Here is a 16,335-nt window from a genome sequence, read left to right on the forward strand (position 1 = left end):
GAAGCTAGAAACCAGTATACACAGGCAGTTAGAAAAGCCAAGGCTAGCTTTTTCAAGCAGAAATTTGCTTCCTGCAACACAAATTCAAAAAAGTTCTGGGACACTGTAAAGTCCATGGAGAATAAGAACACCTCCTCCCAGCTTCCAACTGCTCTGAAGATAGGAAACACTGTCACCACCGACAAATCCACTATAATTGAGAATTTCAATAAGCATTTTTCTACGGCTGGCCATGCTTTCCACCTGGCTACCCCTACCCCGGACAACAGCACTGCCCTCCCCTCTGCTACTCGCCCAAGCCTTCCCCATTTCTCTTTCTCCCAAATACAGTCAGCTGATGTTCTAAAAGAGCTGCAAAATCTGGACCCTTACAAATCAGCCAGGCTAGATAATCTGGACCCTTTCTTTCTAAAACTATCTGCTGAAATTGTTGCCACCCCTATTACTAGCCTTTTCAACCTCTCTTTCGTGTCGTCTGAGATTCCCAAAGATTGGAAAGCAGCTGCGGTTATCCCCCTCTTCAAAGGGGGGGACACTCTTGACCCTAACAGCTACAGACCTATATCTATCCTACCCTGCCTTTCTAAGGTCTTCGAAAGCCAAGTCAACAAACAGATTACCGACCATTTCGAATCCCACCATACCTTCTCCGCTATGCAATCTGGTTTCAGAGCTGGTCATGGGTGCACCTCAGCTACGCTCAAGGTCATAAACGATATCTTAACCGCCATCGATAGGAAACAATACTGTGCAGCCGTATTCATTGACCTGGCCAAGGCTTTTGACTCTGTCAATCACCACATCCTCATCGGCAGACTCGACAGCCTTGGTTTCTCTAATGATTGCCTCGCCTGGTTCACCAACTACTTCTCTGATCGAGTTCAGTGTGTCAAATCGGAGGGTCTGTTGTCCGGGCCTCTGGCAGTCTCCATGGGGTTGCCACAGGGTTCAATTCTTGGACCGACTCTCTTCTCTGTATACATCAATGATGTCGCTCTTGCTGCTGGTGATTCTCTGATCCACCTCTACGCAGACGACACTATTCTGTATACTTCTGGCCCTTCTTTTGACACCGTGTTAACAACCCTCCAGACGAGCTTCAATGCCATACAACTCTCCTTCCGTGGCCTCCAATTGCTCTTAAATACAAGTAAAACTAAATGCATGCTCTTCAACCGATCGCTGCCTGCACCTGCCCGCCTGTCCAACATCACTACTCTGGACGGCTCTGACTTAGAATATGTGGACAACTACAAATACCTAGGTGTCTGGTTAGACTGTAAACTCTCCTTCCAGACTCACATCAAACATCTCCAATCCAAAGTTAAATCTAGAATTGGCTTCCTATTCTGCAACAAAGCATCCTTCACTCATGCTGCCAAACATACCCTTGTAAAACTGACCATCCTACCAATCCTCGACTTCGGTGATGTCATTTACAAAATAGCCTCCAAAACCCTACTCAATAAATTGGATGCAGTCTATCACAGTGCCATCCGTTTTGTCACCAAAGCCCCATATACTACCCACCACTGCGACCTGTACACTCTCGTTGGCTGGCCCTCGCTTCATACTCGTCGCCAAACCCACTGGTTCCAGGTCATCTACAAGACCCTGCTAGGTAAAGTCCCCCCTTATCTCAGCTCGCTGGTCACCATAGCAACACCTACCTGTAGCACGCGCTCCAGCAGGTTTATCTCTCTGGTCACCCCCAAAACCAATTCTTCCTTTGGCCGCCTCTCCTTCCAGTTCTCTGCTGGCAATGACTGGAACGAACTACAAAAATCTCTGAAACTGGAAACACTTATCTCCCTCACTAGCTTTAAGCACCAGCTGTCAGAGCAGCTCATAGATTACTGCACCTGTACATAGCCCATCTATAATTTAGCCCAAACAACTACCTCTTTACCTACTGTATTTATTTATTTATTTTGCTCCTTTGCACCCCATTATTTCTGTCTCTACTTTGCGCTTTCTTCCACTGCAAACCAACCATTCCAGTGTTTTTAGTTTTTATTTTACTTGCTGTGTTGTATTTACTTCGCCACCATGGCCTTTTTATATTTTTATTTATTTATACATATATTTGTTTGCCTTCACCTCCCTTATCTCACCTCACTTGCTCACATTGTATATAGACTTATTTTTTTTCACTGTATCATTGACTATATGTTTGTTTTACTCCATGTGTAACTATGTGTTGTTGTATGTGTCGAACTGCTTTGCTTTATCTTGGCCAGGTCGCAATTGTAAATGAGAACGTGTTCTCAATTTGCCTACCTGGTTAAATAAAGGTTAAATAAATAAAATAAATAAAAGAGGGGTGGGGTCTGGAGAGGGGGGTGGGGTCTGGAAAAGGGGGTGGGGTCTGGAGAGGGGGTGGGGTCTGGAGTGAGGTCTAGTGAGGGGGATGGGGTCTGAAGAGGGGGGTGAGGTCTGGAGAGCAGGGTGAGGTCTGGAGAGGTGGCTTTGGAGGGGGAGGGATGTGGGTCCAATCGAACACAACCCTAGTTGTGAAATGTAAAGGTTTGCCCTTGTCAGTAGTTTTCACAGTCTACTGTATATTAGAGACTTGGAGCATGTGTAATGGAGGGCGCCAGAGGGGATGGCTGCCGTTTTATGGGCTCTTAACCAACGGTGTTATTTTGTTTGTTTTTCCGCATTGTTTGTAACTTATTTTGTACATAATGTTGCTGCTATCATCGCTTAAGACCGAAAATAGAGCTTCTGGACATCAGAACAGTGATTACTCACCTTAAACTGGATGAAGAATTTCTCTTTAATGAGTCGGACGAGAGAGATTTACTCCAGACACCCGACAAGACCCTCATCCCCGTCATTCGCAGGAGAAAAAGACAGTATCCGGCGACGAGTGGCTAATCTGCCTTTGCCATCGGTACTATTGGCCAACATACAATCGCTGGATAATAAAGTGGACGAACTACAAGCACGTGTATCCTACCAATTGGGCATTAAAAACTGTAATATATTATGTTTCACCGAGTTGTGGCATAATGACCACATGAATAACATACAGCTGGCGGGTTATATACTGTATCGGCAGGATAGAACAGCAGCCTCTGGTAAGACAAGGGCTGGCGGTTTATGTATATTTGTAAACAACAGCTGGTGCACGATATCTAAGGAAGTCTCAAGGTTTTGCTCGGCTGAGGTAGAGTATCTCATGATAAGCTGTAGACCACACTATCTACCAAGAGATTTTTCATCTATATTCTTCGTAGCCGTCTACTTACCACCACAAACCGATGCTGGCACTAAGACCGCACTCAATGAGCTGTATAAGGCCATAAGCAAACAGGAAAACGCTCATCCAGCGGCGGCGCTCCTAGTGGCCGGGGACTTTAATGCAGGGAAACTTAAATTAGTTTTACCTCATTTCTACCAGCATGTTACATGTGCAACCAGAGGGAGAAAAACTCTAGACCACCTTTACTCCACACACAGAGACACGTACAAAGCTCTCCCTCACCCTCCATTTGTCAAATCTGACCATAATTCTATCCTCCTGATTACTGCTTACAAACAAAAACTAAAGCAGGAAGCACCAGTGACTCGGTCAATAAAAAAGTGGTCAGATGAAGCAGATGCTAAGCTACAGAACTGTTTTGCTAGCACAGACTGAAATATGTTCCGGGACTCTTCTGATGGCATTGAGGAGTACACCAATAATTGCATTGATGACATTGTCCCCACAGTGACCGTACAGTGGTTCCTCCTTTAAAAGTTGTGTCATACTGCAGCACACCTTGCGGGCTGCTGCAGCATTCTATGGCACGTTATTTAATTGTCAGCCATTTTTTACGTTAATGCAAGTTAGTGCTAGTTTGACCACCAGAGGGCATCTTTGAGAAGCATTTGATAGTCTCCCATATTGGCATTACTAGAGAATTTAAAACCTTTTTTCTAATAACATGGTACATGGGATTGATTTTAAGAAATTTCCCTTAATTAATTTGATTAATATTACGATGTTTCTATTCCGAGAAAAATGAAAAATGTAACCATCAGGGTTGCTGAAATAGACATTCCACAGCCAGAAGGCTATATATAACGATATTTTGGAGATTATTTTTTTTCCAGAAAAACAACAGTGAGCGATTGTAATCTGAATAAATGCCAAAATAATATTTATAAAGGCCAAAATATAGCCCTGCTAACAGCTATAATGACGCTGTACAATGTGGCCATGTGTGTTTGAGAGAGTATTTTCCAGTAAGCAATTTGTTTGCCTTCATTAGACAACTTTGTTCCAATATTTCTGTAATTCAGTGATATTTATTCTCATAGTATTTCGTTATGGATCCTTAACTAAATCAACATCTGCATTTTGAAATAGTATTTTTATCAATATTTTGTTCACGAAAGCATAAAGATGCTGATGAAGAAATACAGCACTGTACAGTATATGCTTTTACATTTGGATAATAAAGAATTTCAAGCATTTTGCAGTTATAAGCCACCTGCATTTGTTTATTACGCATGGGAAGGTGCCTAATTCCTTACATCAGGGAGAGCAGGCCATGTCCAGACTTTCTCGGTGACCTCGAGTACCTTCAATAATATCTGTACTAGAGAATACAGGCACGCGGGAGACCAGGGTTCAATTGCCTGACAGGGAGGAAGGAGTAGGCTGTCCTTGTAATTAAGAATTTGTTCTTAACTGACTTGCCTAGTTAAATAAAGGTTACACTTAGAGCATAACATTTATGCACCCTAACCTTTAATTCTAGTCTAACCAATACCCAAACTGAGATTAAGTGAAAATATAAATCGAATTGATTTATAAAGACCAGTCCCAATGCTTGTCTCAGAGCAGCGCGAAACGGTGCTAAAAAAGTTGCAGGCTTTTGCCTCAAATCCTGTTGCTTCTAACTTCAATATGATCTTTAAATAAATAAGACATACATCACTTTTAACAGCACATTACTCAACACTAGTGAGACTCATGTAGGCCTACAGTATATCGAAAAATATGACGTGAATCTCCACCAATAATTACATACAGAGGATTCAAGGAGGATTCAAAAATTATAATCAAAAGCCACCTCACGGGTCACCTGGTGGTGCCCGGCACAGGTAACGAACCTGCACCAGCCAGTTAAGTTATTTTATATAGGTCTAGGCTCTGAAGAAATAGACTCCAATTAAGGCGTCATGTTGTTTGTAAAGTCAAATTAAAATTAAGATTATTGTTGAAATGAATTGCTCGACTGGTGTAGGTTTTCTCCACCTGTTGGTGTGGAACACTTGCATAACAAGTTAGCTATATTTTCAGCACCAGTCACTGTTCACCTACTATTGATTGTGCTGCGGTTGCTGCCAGTTGTTTTTTTAAATTGAACCTTTATTTAACTAGGCAAGTCAGGTAAGATCAAATTCTTATTTACAATGAAGGCCTACCCCGGCCAAACCCAGATGATGCTGGGCCAATTGTACGGCGCCCTATGGCACTCCCAATCACGGTCGGATGTGATACAGCCTGTATTTGAACCAGGGACTGTAGTAATGCCTCTTGAACTGAGATGCAGTGCCTTATAAAAGTCGAAAAAATTATTTGTTGCAAGTTGGGGAGGGGGGGTTTTCACTCCTAGCTCGCCTAATAGACAATTCTTTAGTAAAGGTTGAATAGTCTATTGTTCAGCTAATATCCCATCTCGTTCCTCCTCCTCTTCCACGCGTCAATCTCCACCTGAGTGGTTAGGTTGTGGGCGTGTTGGCAGAATATGGCAGCACCTTTGGTTGTTCGTCAAGAATTCAGCATAGCAAGTTTGTATGGAGGTCTCAGAGGCAAATAGTAATATGCTCTAAACCGGTCTGGTGACAAACACACTTTGCTGCCCTATTTTCAATCGTCCACATGGCTGGGAGAACCTATTCAAGTAAGTAAATACATTTAGAAAACGTAAAAAAGACAATGTATTATTAGCTACAGTAACTAGCTACAGTGCATTTTAACTCAAATGAGCTGCTAACGTACCTAGCTAGTAAACATACCGTATAGATAACTAGCTAAAGGTAATACATTTGACCAGCTATTAGGCTGGACACATGACATTTTGAACAATGCTTTTTTTCCTGATAAAAACTAGTTAATTGCATCCGCTGTGGAGCCTAGCTTCATAATATGACCATATGTCCCAGCTGCTTGCTGTCGTTTTGAAGTAATCACGAAAAAACAGGTCTTATTTTAGGGCATTTTTCACCCTGCCAGCTCCTATTAGTTCTATTGAGAACCGTGGCACCAACTCGCTTTCCGAACGTTCTATTCCCAGCTTATTGTTCTACGTCACAAGGCCTGCTTCACTATTGTTGGCAATGAGACCTGCTCACGTTGTTAATAGTTAAAATGCAAACAAAAACAAAAAATGACTCATGGAACTCTGAGGTTGTCCCATTGATTCCTATAGGGGAAATATAGGCATGTCTGTCTATTTTGCCAAATATCTCACAATGTGTATATTTAGAATTTTTCAAATCGGACACCATTTTGGTCATGATAATCTCCTCTTTCTGATTATGTAAGTCTGTGCAGCGAGCTCGGTTGTCATCAAATGCTAGCCCCAAAATACTTTTTGCCCTTGGACCGCTGAGCTCCCCTCATTGTTTTCCTATGGAGAGGCATGTCTGCCTATTTCGCCAAATATCTCACAATGTGTACTGTATATTTCTATTTTTCAAGTCGAGCACTATTTTAATCAGGATAATCTCCTCTTTGTAATTATGTAAGTCTGGGCAGCGAGCTCGTTTGTCATCGATCACTAGACCAGAAATAGTCAGACGTTTTAATTTTTTCCCTACTTTCTCAATACGCTGACATAAGCACAGTTGACACCATCGAGGTTCGGATGTTTACTTTCTACACAAGTAGTTTTTTTACAGTTTCGTCCGACGAACAGATTGTAGTGGTAAAATAAAAAGGGATACATTTGTTTGTGCCATTTAGGACGAAATGGAATTCCAAGTGTCCCTCCGTCAAAACAGGCTCTGCGAACGTTCGATTCCATTCTGCACCATCGAGAGCATCCTGACTGGTTGCATCACTGCCTGATCTGGCAACCACTCGGCCTCTGACCGCAAGGCACTACAGAAGGTAGTGCGTACGGCCCAGTACATCACTGGGGCCAAGCTTCCTGCCATGCAGGTCCTCTATACCAGGCGCTGTCAGAGGAAGGCCCTAAAAAATGTCAAAGACTCCAGGCACCATAGTCATAGACCGTTCTCTCTGCTACCGCACGGCAAGTGGTACCGGAGCGCCAAGTCTAAGTCCAAGAGGATTCTAAACAGCTTCTACCCCCAAGCCATAAGACTCCTGAACATCTAATCAAACGGCTACACAGACTATATGCATTGCCCCCTCCCCCCCTCCTATTTTACGCTGCTGCTACTCTCTGTTTATTATCCATGCATAGTCACTTTAATAACTCTACCTACATGTACATATTACCTCAATTACCTCAACTATCCAGTGCCCCTGCACTTTGACTCTGTACCGTTAGCCCCTGTACATAACCTCGCTATTGTTATTTGATTTTCACAAGTATTTTTACAGCTGTTACTACAAAACTCGAAACAGATCATCAAAAAGCCAGTTGTTTCAAAACTGTAATCACATTTTCAATTGACTAAGAACAACACAGAAAATTGTAGGGTCACTTTTTCAACAAACGTAATCAGTGTTTCATCTACAAATATTGTACATTTTTCACATTGTAATACATATTCAAACACTACATGACCAAAAGTATGTGGACACCTGCTCATTGAACATATCATTCCAAATTCATGGTCATTAATATGGAGTTGGTCCGCCCTTTGCTGCTATAACAGCCTCCACTCTTCTGGGAAGGCTTTCCACTAGATGGGCACTGATGTTGGGCAATTAGGCCTGGCTCGCAGTCAGCGTTCCAATTCATCCAAAAAGTGTTCGATGGGTTGAGGTCAGGGCTCTGTGCAGGCACGTCAAGTTCTTCCACACCGATCTCGACAAACCATTTCTGTATGGACCTCGCTTTATGCACAAGGGCATTGTCATGCTGAAACAAGAAAGGGCCTTCCACCAAACTGTTGCCACAAAGATGGAAGCACAGAATCGCCTAGTATGTCATTGTATGCTGTAGCGTTAAGATTTCCCTTCACTGGAACTAAGGGGCCTTGCCCGAACCATTAAAAACATCCCCACATCATTATTCCTCCTCCCCCAAATGTTACACTTAGCACTACGCATTCGGGCAGGTAGCGTTCTCCTTGCATCCGCCAAACCCAGATTCGTCCATTGGACTGCCAGATGGTGAAGCGTGATTCATCACCCAATGAATGCGTTTCCAATGTTCCAGATGGCGGTGAGCTTTACACCACTCCAGCCAACGCTTAGCATTGCGCATGGTGATCTTAGGCTTGTGTGCGGCTGCTCGGCCACGGAAACCCATTTCATTACGCTCCCGAGGAACGGTTATTGTGCTGACGTTGCTTCCAGAGGCAGTTTATAACTCAGTAGTGAGTGTTGCAACTGAGGACAGACAATTTGTATATGCTATGCCCTTCAGCACCCGGTGGTCCTGTTCTGTGAGCTTGTGTGGCCTAACACTTCGCGGCTGAGCCGTTGTTGCTTCTTGAGGTTTCCACTTCATAATAACAGCATTTACAGTTGACCCGGGCAGCTATGGAAGGGCAGACATTTGATGAACTGACTTGTTGGAAAGGTGGCATCCTATGACGGTGCCAAGTTGAAAGTCACTGAGCTCTTCAGTAAGGCCATTCTACTGCCAATGTTTGTCTATGGAGATTGCATGGCTGTGCACTAGATTTTATACACCTGTCCCGCAACGGGTGTGGCCGAACCCAAAATAAAGGGGTGTCCACATACTTTTGTATATATAATGTAAAAAGTAAATGCCTTTCAGAATGCGATGCTCACATTACTTTTGATATGAGTGTCTTGTCATAAGAGAAGATGTTTTGGTGATTAAATCAATGTTTTCATGATATTTCACAGTAAACTTTTAAATATTTGGATCAATGGTTTTGTGGTGAAAAATGTATTCGAACAAAATGAACGATCAATAAAACTTTTTGTTTTTAAGACTGGCTGCATTACAAGTGAACCAGTTTGGAGTTTTTTTTAGGAAGAGTTTTGGAAAATTCAGCACGTGAAAATAGGACCAAAGTTATTGAAAAGATAATTGTAATGCAGAACTGTGTGTGTGTATCTCAGTTGATATTGCATGGCACTTGTAGCGCCAGGGTTGTGGGCTTGATTCACTACTGTAAGTGATTCACTACTGCACTCACTACTGTAAGTGACTCTTGATAAGAGTGTCTGCTAAAATATGCAACTGTCAAGTGTTCATGAACATCTGCTTATCAAATGGGTCATCACACAAGCTTATCATCTGCTTATGACATCATCTGTTCTCTCCATTTAATCTCATTCTAGTTCCGGTCTATTATATTCCTTTAAGAGATGGTTTGGACTGACTACCTGGGAATTAAAAACACTCTGAACCTAGAACACAGCCAACGAACATTCATCGTTGATGGCCTGTGCTCCTCATAGGGCGATAGGCCTAAGTAAGTAAGTAAGTAATCCCTTTCTATATATTACTGATGGGAGGTATTCACATACCCAGTTGACATATGTGGGCACAATATTCATGTACAGTTATTCTGCATACATTTTGCACAACAATAATTAATATACTGTAAATCTCAATTACGAATTCAACCCATAATGTAGGACTACTCTTCAAATATTCAATGCAAAGCTACCAAATGACAACGCTTATTCTTATAGGATTCTGATTATTTACTTTGATGATGATGATGTTGATCATTAGCTATCAAATCAAATCAAATCAAGTTTATTTTATATAGCCCTTCGTACATCAGCTAATATCTCGAAGTGCTGTACAGAAACCCAGCCTAAAACCCCAAACAGCAAGCAATGCAGGTGTAGAAGCACGGTGGCTAGGAAAAACTCCCTAGAAAGGCCAAAACCTAGGAAGAAACCTAGAGAGGAACCAGGCTATGAGGGGTGGCCAGTCCTCTTCTGGCTGTGCCGGGTGGAGATTATAACAGAACTATGCCAAGATGTTCAAAATGTTCATAAGTGACAAGCATGGTCAAATAATAATCATGAATCATTTTCAGTTGGCTTTTCATAGCCGATCATTAAGAGTTGAAAATAGCAGGTCTGGGACAGGTGGCGGTTCCATAACCGCAGGCAGAACAGTTGAAACTGGAATAGCAGCAAGGCCAGGTGGACTGGGGACAGCAAGGAGTCATCATGCCCGGTAGTCCTGACGTATGGTCCTAGGGCTCAGGTCCTCCGAGAGAGAGAAAGAAAGAGAGAAGGAGAGAATTAGAGAGAGCCAAGATTTTCAAAATGTTCATAAATGACAAGCATGGTCAAATAATAATCAGGAATAAATATCAGTTGGCTTTTCATGGCCGATCATTAAGAGTTGAAAACAGCAGGTCTGGGACAGGTAGGGGTTCCATAACCGCAGGCAGAACAGCTGAAACTGGAATAGCAGCAAGGCCAGGCGGACTGGGGACAGCAAGGAGTCATCATGACCGGTTTGCCGTGACGTATGGTCCTAGGGCTCAGGTTCTCCGAGAGAGAGAAAGAAAGAGAGAACGAGAGAATTAGAGAGAGCATACTTAAATTTACACAGGACACTGGATAAGATAGTAGAAGTACTCCAGGTATAACCAACTGACCCTAGCCCCCCGACACATAAACTACTGCAGCATAAATACTGGAGGCTGAGACAGGAGGGGTCAGGAGACACTGTGGCCCCATCAGAAGAAACCCCCGGACAGGGCCAAACAGGAAGGATATAACCCCACCCACTTTGCCAAAGCACAGCCCCCACACCACTAGAGGGATATCTTCAACCACCAACTTACAATCCTGAGACAAGGCCGAGTATAGCCCACAAAGATCTCCACCACAGCACAAACCAAGGGGGGGGCGCCAACCCAGACAGGAAGATCACGTCAGTAACTCAACCCACTCAAGTGACGCACCCCTCCCAGGGACGGCATGAAAGAGCACCAGTAAGCCAGTGACTCAGCCCCTGTAATAGGGTTAGAGGCAGAGAATCCCAGTGGAGAGAGGGGAACCGGCCAGGCAGAGACAGCAAGGGCGGTTCGTTGCTCCAGAGCCTTTCCGTTCACCTTCACACTCCTGGGCCAGACTACACTCAATCATATGACCTACTGAAGAGATAAGTCTTCAGTAAAGACTTAAAGGTTGAGACCGAGTCTGCGTCTCTCACATGGGTAGGCAGACCGTTCCATAAAAATGGAGATCTATAGGAGAAAGCCCTGCCTCCCGCTGTTTGCTTAGAAATTCTAGGGACAATTAGGAGGCCTGCGTCTTGTGACCGTAGCGTACGTATAGGTATGTACGGCAGGACCAACTCGGAAAGATAGGTAGGAGCAAGCCCATGTAACGCTTTATAGGTTAACAGTAAAACCTTGAAATCAGCCCTTGCCTTAACAGGAAGCCAGTGTAGGGAAGCTAGCACTGGAGTAATATGATCAAATTTCTTGGTTCTAGTCAGGATTCTAGCAGCCGTATTTAGCACTAACTGAAGTTTATTTAGTGCTTTATCCGGGTAGCCGGAAGGTAGAGCATTGCAGTAGTCTAACCTAGAAGTAACAAATGCATGGCAAAATTTTTCTGCATCATTTTTGGACAGAAAATTTCTGATTTTTGCAATGTTACGTAGATGGAAAAAAGCTGTCCTTGAAACAGTCTTGATATGTTCGTCAAAAGAGAGATCAGGGTCAAGAGTAACGCCGAGGTCCTTCACAGTTTTATTTGAGACGACTTTACAACCATCAAGATTAATTGTCAGATTTAACAGAAGATCTCTTTGTTTCTTGGGACCTAGAACAAGCATCTCTGTTTTGTCCGAGTTTAAAAGTAGAACGTTTGCAGCCATCCACTTCCTTATGTCTGAAACACAGGCTTCTAGCGAGGGCAATTTTGGGGCTTCACCATGTTTCATTGAAATGTACAGCTGTGTGTCATCCGCATAGCAGTGAAAGTTAACATTATGTTTTCGAATAACATCCCCAAGAGGTAAAATATATAGTGAAAACAATAGTGGTCCTAAAACGGAACCTTGTGGAACACCGAAATGTACAGTTGATTTGTCAGAGGACAAACCATTCACAGAGACAAACTGATATCTTTCCGACAGGTAAGATCTAAACCAGGCCAGAACTTGTCCGTGTAGACCAATTTGGGTTTCCAGTCTCTCCAAAAGAATGTGGTGATCGATGGTGTCAAAGGCAGCACTAAGGTCTAGTAGCATGAGGACAGATGCAGAGCCTCTAGCTATCCTATTCACAACACATAATAGAGTGGTTTTGCATCTCCTGTATTCGGATGTCTGTTGTGTCAAACCAACAAACCCAGACAAACCCCCGTCAAGCGCCTGTTGCTGTCAAGCACCTATAATCACTGCTGTCAGGCCCCTCTGTTCAATAACACGGGCCTGTTAGATAGTCAACACACAAACAGCCGCCACGGTGTACTGTCAATTTACAGAGCCTCGTCAAATACTTCGGCCAAATGTTAACATCTGAACTGGCTGTCATTGATGGCAAAGGAAGGCCTTTAACACTGTGCAAGGTTAATTAAACGTCAAATCCTTTGCCCTTCTTTGACTAGAGAGATAGAGGGGGAGATAGAAAGAGAGTACAGAGCGAGAAAGGGAGAGCGAGAGAGAGAGAGAGAGAGAGAGAGAGAGAGAGAGAGAGAGAGAGAGAGAGAGAGAGAGAGAGAGAGAGCGAAAGAGAGAGAAAGAGAGAGAAAGAGAGAGAAAGAGAGAGAAAGAGAGAGAAAGAGAGAGAAAGAGAGAGAGAGGATTTGTATTTACTGGTTTTCTTTGTTTTGGGAAGCTTGAACCATTCAATTCGAAGCACATAAAAACAACAGTGTGCTTTTGGTTATATCATCACGTAAGTACTCAGATTAAGTTTGGGTATAACGGAAACAAAAGTAATGACTTCAATCCAAATATGAATAGATACAATAATACTATATTGCTGTGCATTGTGGGTGTGCTTGATTTAAACCCTGGAGCATGTCCATTTGATTTCAAACTACTGTATGTATTTAATCTTCAACACAAAAGCCCGGGCAAAAAAAGACACACTTCTTCACCATCTCTAATACTCCTATTGTCTACATTAGGCTCACGTGTCAAAAGATGGCAGGCGAGCCTTACGACTCACCTCCAGCGACTTATTCAGACAATGGAAGTAAGCGAGGAAGAAAAGCCAGGAAATCCCCAACAAGATAAGAGTACAGTTGGAAGCTATATTTATTGTGACCTCATTCTATTCGACCCAGAGTGATAGTTTATTACCACTGTCAACTGGATGCCATTCTTCTCGGCAACTTTTCTAAATGATCACCTCTAGTTCTGCACTTTTAAATCTAAAAACAAAAAAGTATATTCTGAGTGTGGGAGCTAGTTGCACTCAGCTGAGAGAGGATGCCTGCTTGAAATCAAATCAAATCAAATTGTATTTGTTATGTGTCAAATACAACAGGTGTAGACCTTACAGTGAATGCTTACTTACAAGCCCTTAACCAACAATGCAGTTTTAAGAAAATATGTGTGCACACACACTCACACACACACACACACACACACACACACACACACACACACACACACACACACACACACACACACACACACACACACACACACACACACACACACACACACACACACACACACACACACACACACACACACCACACCACACACACCGAACACATAGAGGGAGAACACAGAGAGAATATCAGTTGCCTCCTTTAGTTCTTTAAACCCATATCATCGAACAATCAGGGTTTTATTCAAAGATTATAGGAGTCACCGCTGCAAAGTAAGAAACCCTGAAAACCTCCTCATATCAGTTGATAGATTGCAGACACACTCAGCACATTGTACACCTGCCCGCTCCAACTGGCATTGACCTTTGCCTCTATCGGAGAAAAAAATACAAGGCTGACATCCAAACACATATAATTGATCTCTCTTACACTCTGAGAGGTCACACCAATTATGTCCAGTGTGGAGGAGGAGCTGACAGGAGGAGGGGGAGGATGAGGAGGGGTGAGGACTAATTATCTTAAGGCCTGGTGGTGAGATCTATCTTTTTTCTTCTCTTCCCTCCTTCTCTTCTTCTCTCAATAAGACTGAAAATGCAAAACAGGAGTCAGAAAAATGTGCCACCTGTAGGTCACCCTCCGTTGCTCTATCGCTCCTTGATTCTCAACTTGTTTTCACTCTCCTTGTGTCTCAACTTGTTTTCACTCTCCTTGTGTCTCAACTTGTTTTCACTCTCCTTGTTTCTCAACTTGTTTTCACTCTCCTTGTGTCTCAACTTGTTTTCACTCTCATTGTGTCTCAACTTGTTTTCACTCTCCTTGTGTCTCAACTTGTTTTCACTCTCACTGTGTCTCAACTTGTTTTCACTCTCCTTGTTTCTCAACTTGTTTTCACTCTCCTTGTGTCTCAACTTGTTTTCACTCTCCTTGTGTCTCAACTTGTTTTCACTCTCCTTGTTTCTCAACTTGTTTTCACTCTCATTGTTTCTCAACTTGTTTTCACTCTCATTGTGTCTCAACTTGTTTTCACTCTCCTTGTGTCTCAACTTGTTTTCACTCTCCTTGTTTCTCAACTTGTTTTCACTCTCCTTGTTTCTCAACTTGTTTACACTCTCCTTGTGTCTCAACTTGTTTTCACTCTCCTTGTGTCTCAACTTGTTTTCCCTCTCCCTTTTTCTCAACTTGTCTTCACTCTCCTTGTTTCTCAACTTGTTTTCACTCTCCTTGTGTCTCAACTTGTTTTCACTCTCCTTGTGTCTCAACTTGTTTTCACTCTCCTTGTGTCTCAACTTGTTTTCACTCTCCTTGTTTCTAAACTTGTTTTCACTCTCCTTGTTTCTCAACTTGTTTTCACTCTCATTGTTTCTCAACTTGTTTTCATTCTCCTTGTTTCTCAACTTGTTTTCACTCTCCTTGTGTCTCAACTTGTTTTCACTGTCATTGTTTCTCAACTTGTTTTCACTCTCCTTGTTTCTCAACTTGTTTTCACTCTCCTTGTGTCTCAACTTGTTTTCACTCTCATTGTTTCTCAACTTGTTTTCACTCTCCTTGTGTCTCAACTTGTTTTCACTCTCATTGTTTCTCAACTTGTTTTCACTCTCCTTGTTTCTCAACTTGTTTTCACTCTCATTGTTTCTCAACTTGTTTTCACTCTCCTTCTTTCTCAACTTGTTTTCACTCTCCTTGTGTCTCAACTTGTTTTCCCTCTCCCTTTTTCTCAACTTGTCTTCACTCTCCTTGTTTCTCAACTTGTTTTCACTCTCCTTGTGTCTCAACTTGTTTTCACTCTCCTTGTGTCTCAACTTGTTTTCACTCTCCTTGTGTCTCAACTTGTTTTCACTCTCCTTGTTTCTAAACTTGTTTTCACTCTCCTTGTTTCTCAACTTGTTTTCACTCTCATTGTTTCTCAACTTGTTTTCACTCTCCTTGTTTCTCAACTTGTTTTCACTCTCCTTGTGTCTCAACTTGTTTTCACTCTCATTGTTTCTCAACTTGTTTTCACTCTCCTTGTTTCTCAACTTGTTTTCACTCTCCTTGTGTCTCAACTTGTTTTCACTCTCATTGTTTCTCAACTTGTTTTCACTCTCCTTGTGTCTCAACTTGTTTTCACTCTCATTGTTTCTCAACTTGTTTTCACTCTCCTTGTTTCTCAACTTGTTTTCACTCTCATTGTTTCTCAACTTGTTTTCACTCTCCTTGTTTCTCAACTTGTCTTCACTCTCCTTGTTTCTCAACTTGTTTTCACTCTCCTTGTGTCTCAACTTGTTTTCACTCTCATTGTTTCTCAACTTGTTTTCACTCTCCTTGTTTCTCAACTTGTTTTCACTCTCCTTGTGTCTCAACTTGTTTTCACTCTCATTGTTTCTCAACTTGTTTTCACTCTCATTGTTTCTCAACTTGTTTTCACTCTCCTTGTGTCTCAACTTGTTTTCACTCTCCTTGTGTCTCAACTTGTTTTCACTCTCCTTGTGTCTCAACTTGTCTTCACTCTCCTTGTGTCTCAACTTGTTTTCACTCTCCTTGTGTCTCAACTTGTTTTCACTCTCCTTGTTTCTCAACTTGTTTTCACTCTCCTTGTGTCTCAACTTGTTTTCACTCTCCTTGTGTCTCAACTTGTTTTCACTCTCCTTGTGTCTCAACTTGTTTTCACTCTCCTTGTTTCTCAACTTGTTTTC

At 42.5% G+C, this 16,335-nt stretch overlaps 1 protein-coding gene across 1 annotated transcript in view; it reads right to left on the minus strand.

Moving 5' to 3' along the window:
• Positions 1 to 14,307: 14,307 nt before the first annotated feature.
• The window catches only part of LOC139535303 (trichohyalin-like), a 3,845-nt gene continuing 1,817 nt past the window's right edge, over positions 14,308 to 16,335 (minus strand). The window contains exon 2 of the mRNA XM_071334610.1: positions 14,308 to 16,326. Coding sequence (XP_071190711.1) covers positions 14,308 to 16,326 — 2,019 coding nt within the window. The remainder of the gene's footprint in view (positions 16,327 to 16,335) is intronic.

This window comes from Salvelinus alpinus, chromosome 12 (genome assembly GCF_045679555.1).
Source record: "Salvelinus alpinus chromosome 12, SLU_Salpinus.1, whole genome shotgun sequence".
NCBI classification, from domain to species: Eukaryota; Metazoa; Chordata; class Actinopteri; order Salmoniformes; family Salmonidae; genus Salvelinus; species Salvelinus alpinus.